This window comes from Panulirus ornatus, chromosome 29 (assembly GCF_036320965.1).
Source record: "Panulirus ornatus isolate Po-2019 chromosome 29, ASM3632096v1, whole genome shotgun sequence".
Lineage (NCBI taxonomy): Eukaryota > Metazoa > Arthropoda > Malacostraca > Decapoda > Palinuridae > Panulirus > Panulirus ornatus.
The window spans coordinates 3,284,569-3,295,414 of record NC_092252.1 but is presented as its reverse complement, the minus strand read 5'-3'; the positions used below and the strand labels follow the sequence as shown (position 1 = coordinate 3,295,414).

The following is a 10,846-nucleotide window of genomic DNA, read 5'->3' as shown; positions in this document are numbered from 1 at the left end:
TTAGAGCGATGTCGCAAGTGTGACGTAACAAGTGAGCGCGGCGCGGCCCCACAAACGCGCTATCTTGTGTGTACAAGAAAAAGTAGAGAAAGTCCCAAGCGCCTCCCACAACACGAGCCTCTCCAATACTGCCGTCGGCGATAGTGAAGTGATCTTTTCGTTGGCTAGCTCACAACGCATATAATCGACTGACCTGTCACTTTCAGTTGCAACAAGAGAAAGGGTCAAGTGTGGCCTGCTGGTGACGTCACCTGAGCTGCGCGCCCTGATTGGGTGCATGGTGTTAGGGGGCGTGGCTTACCCAATACCTCCATGGTAAGTATTGGTTACCTCCTAAACCTCAGTTGAAGTCGAGGAGTGTGAGGGGTAGGTTGGTAATACTTGTGCTCTTCCAGACGCGTGACTTGGACCACTGGACAGTGAGTCTTGGATAATTAAAGTGATAAGTGTGATACTTTGAAGAGCCAAGTGTGTCGGCATTCTATAAACCATCATTCAGCATAATTTTTCGGTAGTCTGCAGGCCATCATTAGACAAGATGACGGACATAGGAGTAAGCGAAGTAACTGATTTTTATCGGAACAAGACAGTCTTCATTACCGGTGGGACGGGCTTTATGGGGAAGGTCCTCGTTGAAAAACTCCTTCGTGCCTGCCCAGTTAGAAGGATCTACCTTCTGATGAGACCCAAGAGAGGCGTCGACGTTAACCAGCGTCTCCATGATATGTTCAATTATAAGGTAAGTTTCCCTCTTAAAGAAAGATCGTTTTATTTGATTTATTATCCTCTTAGCCATTTAAGTTGTCCAGCATATTAGTATTGTGTGGTGTGTATGGTTGAGGTGACAGGTCTTCTGATCCAGTAAAGAGGACTGTGAATCACCGCATATCCTTGAGTTGGCTACGTGCTCCAGCACTCATCTGAGCTATGCTTTATTACATACTAATGATACGTTGCTTCATTCATAGTTTTGATCATTGCAGTAGTATCTATATTGATCCTAAAGAATTATAATCTCACTTTGGGTATGTCTGCATCAGCAACAGTGCAGTGGCAGTATTGTCGACAGCACTGCTGTGGATGCTGTTAATGTTGGAAATCGCCGATATTAAGGTAAAAGTGTACAATTACTTTTTTTCAGTAATTTTCTTGGATTAGTTTTGTGTAGAATTGATTGAGAACTGGGAGAGCGTGCTTGTATGGTTTTGCTCATCATATGATAATGATTGAGTGGTGAATTGGGAAAATTGGGATTTACTGTTGTAATTAGGTGGTAACACGCATGTAAGATATCAATAGAATCAATGGAAAGACACCAGATCTCTCCCAACAGCCGATATTCATCCTACTTTCGATAATGTATGACAATGAACTGAATATTTGTCATGCACATGTTGTCTGCCATTGTTTATATTCTTGACGCGAACGGTTTCCATGACAAATGATGTGACGTCACCCACCTGCTGCTTGTATATTTCGACTGTGTTACAGAAAGTTAAGGTAAATTAACAAACCCTGTGGTAGTCTCCTTACTTAAGTAAGCAGCCGAAAAATATATATATATATCGTAAATTGCGTTATTGCATTCGAAGTACATCAGCCATACTAGAATAAAGACACCAAATAGAGAGAGAGTACAGCGGCAACCTACCAAGATGATTCCCGGACTAAAAAACAAATCCTATGAAAGCTGGCTAGACGACTGAAACCTGCTTCGCTTAGAAAAGAGAAGGTTAAGAGGTGATTTACTGCCGGTATTTGAATTAATTCAAGGCTCTGATAATGATCTAAGCACCTATTCAAGGTAAAATTCGTTTGATTTCACAGTATAGATGGATTAAGTATTCTGAAAACGTTTTACTTCGAGTCAGGCAAGTTCATTTTTCATCATGATTGGTAACAATGTCATGTACCTAGTAAGAGTAGTTGAAAGCAATACCGTAGAGACTTTTGATAATAAACTTAAACATTTCAAGACCACGAATGACGTGTGCTTGTCAATATTCACGAGTTTACTGAATATTCCCTGTTATCTCATTGATTTATCTTTTTTTTTTTTTTTTTACTCATGACGCTAATCTGTTTCTGATCGCTTCTAGTGTCATTGGAAGGACCCCAGTTGTCTTTAACGTTTGCATTTTCTATTCAGTAGTGACATCGTATGGTCAAGTTTGTCAAAAATTCCGTTCGGGTTACAGGAACATAAACAGTAGTTGCAAATGGACCACAACATTGACTTTACTTTCAGATTTATTTATAAAAACAAGAGAGGATGAATATTGGTTGGTAGGATTGCTTAGGAGTTTGGACTAAAGGTTATCGACGGCCAAGGTCATTTCAGACCAATTACGTCTTTAAATCTAGTCGAAAAAATCTTGAACACTCAAGACTGTACACTATATATAAAGTCCCTTCACTGCTGGAGGAGGTTAGGTGAGGTTTCTCCAGGTTGATTTTGTATACGTTTCAGCTATTGTTACGATAATCAACCCCCACATATTCCCTGCTCTTCATAACCCCAACCACTATCGCCTTGTTTGGTATCGTAGGATGAAAATCATCCCCATCTCGCTTCCTGGTCCAAATCTGTTATCCGCACAAAGCTCAACTCATCTCCATGAAATTTATCAACCTCGGGATATGTAAAGTACACACTTACCAATACCGATTAACGTCTTTATTCTAACGAGCGAAATAACTAGTGTTACGAGTGCATCGGACACATATCGGTCAAGGTTAGGTTGACTGTCTTGGAAAATGTGCCTTGTATGTCAGTGTCAGTTACTGATGGGTATAGTCACCGAATACAGCACTCACTTGGGTATAGTCATGAAGTACAGCCTAGCTTGATGGTAGTAACTTGGGTACATCCTAATTGAGTAACATTGGGTACATCCTGCAAGGAGATATAAGAAAACGGACAAAAAAAAACCTTGTATTTTATCACTGCTGATTAATATGCATATAGTAACGTTCCTCTCTTTTTATATCACAATGATTTGTCTTTATGTACTCCTTATAAATAATGGTCAGCTGTCAAGTTCAGGACTTTAACACACGACCGGCTCTCACAAATCGCATATTCTCTTATTCTTCCCGTTTTATGTTCTCTTGCTCAACTGGTTTTCGTGTTTTATTTCTAGTTTATCGGTTGAAACAATCATGGTTCCATTAATCTGCACTGATGATAGTAACAAGTAGTTAAGAGATATACCTAGTTTGTTATCACGAACCTGCGTGTTCGTTGTGTCTATGATAGAGAATTTGTATGCTTAGGTAAGCCACGTGGTGGTGACCTGGGAGGTCCCAAGAGATTCCTCGACCTGTCCCACGTGTACCTGTGATCTCACACACCTCAAGTCAGATGGCCAAGATTAGCGATGCATGTCGCAAGCGGTCGCTAATTACTTCTCAGGTCCTATGGTCAAGTGACCCGCGGTCAGCCACGAGGTCATACCTGGGAAAGTTGGCCCACCCATCCTGGCTGTGGCATCAGAGATGCAGGGCTGGGCCGTTAGACAGTATGAGGGCCGGACCTTAGGCCTCCTCCAGCCAATCATGGGATGAGGGCGTGACAGTCAGTCTTTTGACCAATCAAGGACAATTGTGGTCATTCCGACCTATCGTAGCCATAGGTGGCGGGTCATGGCGTGGCCATCTGTTCCCGTCTGGCTGCTCCTTCAGATGAAAGGCTCAGACGATCGTGTAGGAGCTGATTCCTTCAGCAGATCTCCTGGTCTGAAATCTTACCTGGAATGTAGAATGTGGAATATTGAATGTTAAGTGTTAACGAAAGTGTTTGTACCCGATTAATGTGCTTTGTTAGGTATTCTTATTTCTTGTATTATATGTAGATTTAACCCTGGTGTTTTCTTTCATCCCATAACGTTAAGATGGCGTCATCCAGTGTGCGTAACAAATATAACTGACGGTCCTTCTCAGTAGGATTCGTAACATTACCTTTGGTAGAATGTGATTAGTAATTCACAGATGGTGACTGGTTTTGAACCACTCTTGTAGCTCAGTTAACGAACTTCCATAAATAATGGGTAAATACGAGGTTTTAACACTAAACAACCTGGGGTCTGTGAAACCCCATAGGTAAACGATTACAGGAAGGTTGTTTCTTTTAATGTCAAAATAAAGAAAAGCATACAACTTATACAAGGTATTTCTTGTAATTTACGCCTTGAATCAGTAACGTTTTATAGTAATACCTATTTTTGAAATATTTTGGAAGAAATTGCAACCCCTAAAGATGATTGCTGAATGCAATGTAAAAAAAAGTAGAACTTGGTTTACATCACCATCAATACTCACACGGTATGTATGTATTCGTCCCCTTCGTCACTTCCACATCCAACGCTGTCAACATCCTCACTCATGTCGTCAGCAGCTACGTATACAACGATTATCACTTGCTTAGTTGTTTTTTTTCGGTAATCATTCATCTGCAAAATTGTCTGAAATGAAAGAATTTGAAGATTAACAATAATCACCGGTAACCTCGTATACGCACGGTACACCATCACGCTACGTTTATAGAAATATTTTTCAGCTCTCACAACCACATCATCTTTTTCTTTCATTAATTCACTTTTACGCTCATGTTTGGTTACAACGGCATCTGTGAAAGATGTCCCCCTAACATCATCTGTGAAAGATGTCCCCCTACGAGGCATTTAGGGCCTACTGGACCCAAGGCCCTTTATGGCGCAAAAACTGAGCACGACCAGGGAGTGGCAAGCCTAGTTGTTTGACAAAGTTTAATAGATAGGAGGACGTGGTGGATCCCAGGAAGGGAGGTGTGTGAACAAGCCACAACTTGCGAGGCGTAGGGTTTGCTTTACCCCGGGGTACCTGGGCAGATAAGTACCATGAAAAATCGAGGCTGAAAGTGTATTAGTCATTATTCTATTAATGCTTATCAGCTATCCTAACATCACCTTAGGATAAGGCAGGCAACAGACTCGGTAATAATTGCACATTCAGGAATTTGTTAAGATATTATCAGCACCGGTTGAGTATAATTTGATGTGGTGTGACCAGTTTCGGGTCATCAAATGTCTAACCAGTTGTAGGGTTAAATAGAAGTGTAATTCGATCGGTTGTCATGTTTAGCTGAACGACATTGGGTGGGATTGTATGTGCTTACGAAGTTGGAAGTGACAATAGTCGCACGTAAGCTTTTCTTGGCGTACTCGGTATTTATTTTAAAGGTATTGTAAACGTTTTTCCCCGAGCTGAGACAAATTTGGATATGTGGGCAAAATAGTGGCCGAAGTCCCCCAGGGAGTTTGTTCGATTAAATTATCTCATTCTAGCGACTCCTGCTTTAAAAGTATTGTCACTCTTAACAGAAGATGGTTTACGTTGAGATCCATGAGGAGAGGAATATGCACATTGGTCTTGACCGTTATGATTAATTTTTTTTTCTTTGACAAATGTTTCTTAAGATGTAATGTACGAGAAGTGTTAGACGGCAGAAATGGACGACTTGTAGGTGACAGACGCTAGATATATTTGATGAAATAATGCCAAGGAAGTTACTATATACTGTAATGCAGTAGAGGAGTTTTCCCGTTATAATGTTGCTGGATGAATGGAGACAATAAATCTCCCTTGAATCTACTTTTAGACTAAGTGCTTTGTATGGCGTAATTTGGTTTTTATGGAAGAACGATTGCTCTACTTGGTCCTGTATGTATTAATGGGAATGTAGTTCCATATGTATGTGGTACGCAGTAGTCTGTTGTTTAAAGTAATCGGTTGGAGACGTCGGCAGTCAAAGGATCAGGTCGGCAGAATGGTAATTAGATTGTTCGTCCGTAATTTGGATCAGCATTAATTCACACACAAAGGAAATCTGTCGATAGAACTGGATGAAAGGTTTACTCGTCATAACTCCACGTTCCACTGCAGTGCACTGGATATGATACGGATGTCTTCAGTTGCAGTGTGACGAAAAATGCAGGATGGAAGCTTTCCGTTCTTAATATATGTAATTAGTGCATCATAAATGTGGTGCGTTCTAATTTTACTTTCAGAATAACTAAGTTTGAGTAATGTTGTAATTCAACACAGTATAGATTAAATCAGAATCAGACTGGTGAATGCTTAACTTTCCCAGACCTAACTACTTAAAGGTAGGTTAGTGAGAGGCTACGGTGTTGGCTGCTGCACGGTTCGTTTCATGTCAGCAGTTAACACAAAGAGAGAGGAATTTGCAGAGTGTCTTGGCCCTTTCAAGGCAAATACTATGCTCTACTAGAATTTTTAACACGTGTTTGTCATTAAAGCTTTCCAGTACATTTGCGCTAATGATGTAAATCAGTAATGTGCACCATTCATCTATGACCTTGTTTTTGATCCAATGCCGACTTCTTTTTGTGTGTGTGTGTCTACGCCAAAATTTGTATGTTAAAAGCATAACATTTTGGCTTAAACCCATTCCTGTAGAATATTGTTTGTTTTCTCATTTCTGATGATGCCGTGTTATTGTTTAATTTCCTGAGTGATGTAAGCCTGACGGTTCTACAAAATATTAAAGGTAAGTATTTTGCTTTTCTACAATTTCTGTATTAGACTTTGTCTTACTCGCCGCTGGTGACAGTTTCTTATATTGATTGCGTTGCGCGGGTGATGAAATGTATTTTAATGTGTTAGTTATTGTATTGTTGCGCCAACTGGTTTGTGTGTTATTGTAAGATGTTAGGATGCTTTAGAAAGTTATATTTATGGAGCGTGACCCGCTCGTAAAATCGGAGAATTTTAGTGACACTAAGTTATCGTAACTCGTATGGTAAATGTTAGATGATTCTTTACTGTATTGGCAGCTTTATTCTGGGCAATTGTGCTCTGGAGTCAAGGATGGTATAGCGAGATACTAGAATACATAGCGTTCATTTTTAGGTATAGATATGTCGGAGCCATGCCTGCATTTAACTCGACTTCATCTGTCCGAATCTTTCACATTACATAACGTTATTAATTCAGCACAGTAGTCTTAATCAGCTTGTTTTCTTATTGCTTTTTCATGTTACTTGAAAGTATGCTAATTCACGCTTGGGTACGTACGTAATTCTATCAGCCTATTGTTGGCGTCTGCGTAGCATGCCAGACGAAAGTAAAGCCCTCCCTCACTTTGTTCGTCGTCCGTACTTGTGGAGTCTCATTTCATCTTGAGATCAACTTGAATGGCGAATTCTGACGCCAGAGTCCTCGACGATTGTTAGCTGTGTTAACATTGTCTTTCTAATGAGGCATCAGAAATTAGTGTCAAGGAAAGGGGAAGTAATATTGCAGTAGCCTTGATAGTTGCTCATTTCGAACTGAATTATGATTAAAGGATTAGTTCGCCGTGATGTATGCTTTACCCGAAAAGGCAAATTTGGTCTACCAACGTAACATCTATGGAATACTATAATCATTAGTGCATCCAGACTTAACATAATGGAACGCACACCTGGAAACTGAAGCGAACTTTTACCTGACGAGAATACTTAATGGAGTTATGTATGAAGCTTATATGGGAATCCCGTGGCGAGGATGGGGGACACGCTGGGTCCATTGGCCCAAGGTTAGAAGGTAGTATTTTGCATTCTGCGCGTACCGTACGCTCTTTGTACGGAGCTTCTTGGTTTATCGCTTGAGTCTGCTATGGTCTGTCTTCTTTTCATAGACGGACGTACAAGGAGGATTTATCTTCGTATTTTATATTTATAAGAAACATAAAACTACAGTGGGGGAACTTGTCCTGAAACGCTATATGTCTAGACGCTACTGTAGTCTCTGACTGACCCCTTGCCTTCCTGGTCCTTCCAGAGGGTCCACCAGATTGTCCATGCGTCTCTTCCTCAACCGCTGGCTGCAGATGGCCTCATCCTTCCCATCTACTCTTCTTCCTCATTCCAGTGTCAACGAACAAACTCTCCGATGATTTAGCATGTGGGTGTTGCCTCACATTCTTCCTCCTTCCTGATTTTATCATATTTTTTCCCTTTTATAGCAAAATCCCAACATTATTATCTGTACAGATTTAGTGTTGGTTGTGTTGTTTGATATGTTTTCTAGCCTATTACTTAGGTAACCCTCTATCCTTACCCAGCATAAGCTTCCCGCTTCCATTATCTTGCCGTAGCCCGGCGGGTAATCCCAGCCCATATCCTGACCGCTCGCTCACCCCCTGCACCTGTGGTCTAGCCAGCGGTGCTGGTATAGGGTTCCTTGCACCAGTGAAGCTCATGGTCAATGAACTTCGTAGGTCATTATTATTCCGAACCTGTTCCTTCTCGAAGGACCGCAGTAACAAGCGCTCAAGAAGAAGATGAACTGCTCACCGTGCTGCTGAAATCTTATGTTGATTACTCTTTGGGAATTACATAATTCACACATGTCCAGAATACTGCAGAGCTTTGTGAGTGGTTATTATTTGGGTATTCTCATTCTAACAGACTTGTATCTTATGCAACCGCGATTTTACGTGTATGGGTTTTGAAGGTCCAGGTTAACTGAAGAGTCAGGTTAACTAAGGGTGACTACTAAAATTCATATTCGAGACTTCATTTTGTTCTGGACTGGCGTGTTCGAATTTCCGAGGCTTCTGTTCAGATCTGTTTCTTGAAATTTCGAATGTCATACTTGTGGACTCGAATAATTCTTAGATTGGAGTTCAACAAGTCTAATTAAAGCACTGCAGGTTATGTATGATTTGTAACTGCCTTGCAATGAGGTTAGTATTGTCCTGAGAGAGATGTATATAAAGATTCTCTTTGGATCTTGTAGTATTTTGCTGATTTCTCAAAGCTAACATCATTGCGTATCATATCAACATGATTTTTTTTTTTAGATAGCCTTTGGTATTAGTATATGTATAATTACGTAGTGGTAACCGCCTGGGGTATTAATATATGTATAATTACGTAGTGGTAACCGTTATTTCCTGCTGCCATATGTGCATGTATTCTGTTATGTAAGAGATCGTCAGATCGGCTTGCCCTGAATGAAAATCTTTACCGGTTGTTCTTAGCGGTAATTTGTATTTCTGTAGATGATGTAACTGTGTGGATGTTTGAAATGTGTTTTGGTAAAGTATGTTTATTTAAATCTCAAACCGCTGGAATGTTCTTAGTCTAATTATCTTTTTTTCACAAAGGAAATCTAGTAAACTGCAAATTAGTGTAGAGCAGTTATGCATGGTGTAAAGTATAATTTCCTGTCTTAGGATCCATACTTAGAATATAGGGTTTTTGCATCATTAGCAGAATTTCAGGCATACGTCAGTTGTCTGTGGGCTGTTGGTTAAAGCTCAGTAACACGTTGGCGTCTGTTTTAAGCAGCCTATTTTAAGGATCGTGTCTGGAGAATCGGAAAGTCTGAACAAGGGATTGCAGACCGTTGATCCTGTACGTCCACGGTCCGAAGGCGCTGTGGTGGACCATTACTCAGCGGCTTTCGAGGTTCGGGCTAGGCTAGGCTAGGCTCGGCAAGCCTATTGATTCTGAACGAAAAGTGAAACGGTTTCGTGTAAACCGAATGCCTGATTGATATAATTTGGGAGATATAGGTTTCATTAACCCGGGAGCCATCTTTATGGCTTACAGTCGTTCGTTTCGGCTGTGTGACTGGCAACTGATTTTGTGTAGGATATTTAAATATTGGATGTCATTAGACTATGGTTACAGGCCATTTGATGTGGTCTCAGATGCGTTTATAATGGTTGCAAGCCTGTTTTACATGGTTGAGGATGTGTTTGATATCAGTATATGACTTTAGTTTTAAATTATAGTTGATGCATAGGTTACTTGCAGTGAACCGGTGCTCCGCAAGTGTGAGCAGTGCTGTGGCGTTGGTTAGTTTCTCTTAGGGGTTTGTACCAGGTAATAATGGTTGGTTTCTCTCGGATGTGAACCCGGCAGTGTTGGCCGGGACCTTTGAAGGATGTGAACTAGGCAGTATTGGTCACTCCCTCTCTTGGAAGTAGTGTGGGTCATTTCTTCTTAAGAATGAACTGGTCCCCCTGCCGCAAATTATTTTAGTGGCGAGAAGCAAGACGAACAGGATATCGGTCTATCCGAGGGATGTGAGCCAAACAGTAATGGTCAGTTCCTCTCAGGGATGTGAACTAGGCAGGCAGAGTATTCAGTTCCTCTCAGGGATGTGAACCAGGGACTTCCCAGTCCCTTTCAGAGATGTGAATAAGGCAGAGTGTTCTTAAATCCTCTCCGGGATGGGAACCAGGAAGTGTTCTCGGTCCTTCTCAGGGTTGTGAATCAAGCAAATTCGTTGTCACTTTCGGGGAATGAGAACAAGGCATCTTCAGCAGTTGATTTAAAGAGCAGATTTTGGTGCCTTGGTTCGAAGCCCCTCTTATAGGGTCCTTGTTCACAGCAGGGTGTGCTCTAGGTTTGCTGTGGCTGTTGGTCATGTACCCTGGCTCAGCACTGCTTGGGACCGCCAATCACAACTTCGTTTGACTTCTGACTAGAAAAGTATGGTTGTTGATGAGTATCTCTGTGTGGCCGCTTGACGCCCTGGCGCACTTGGTGTGGCCCCTGACTCGCTGGGTTTCGCTACAGAGTCATTTGGTTTGACTTGTGCACTCTGGGTGTACATCCGAAACTAGTGTGACTGGTGACCCAGGACATGGCTGCTAATTCGTATTTTTTGTGTGGTAAATGCTGACCTGTTTAGTATAGCTTCTGACGCGCCCGTTGTGGCTGCTGAACCGTGTGTACTGACTGACCTGCTTGATATGGCTGTTGATCTGCATGGTGTGCGCTTACCTGCACAGCGTGGCTATTGGCCAATATAATGTGGTTGCCTGACCTGCTTGGTCTTAGAGGCA

At 41.5% G+C, this 10,846-nt stretch overlaps 1 protein-coding gene across 2 annotated transcripts in view; it reads left to right on the top strand.

Moving 5' to 3' along the window:
* Positions 1-342: 342 nt before the first annotated feature.
* Positions 343-10,846, top strand: part of LOC139758014 (putative fatty acyl-CoA reductase CG5065) — a 67,764-nt gene continuing 57,260 nt past the window's right edge. For both annotated transcript variants that reach the window (XM_071679008.1, XM_071679007.1), the window contains exon 1: positions 343-739. In XM_071679008.1, coding sequence (XP_071535109.1) covers positions 539-739 — 201 coding nt within the window. In that variant the 5' untranslated portion in view covers positions 343-538. The remainder of the gene's footprint in view (positions 740-10,846) is intronic.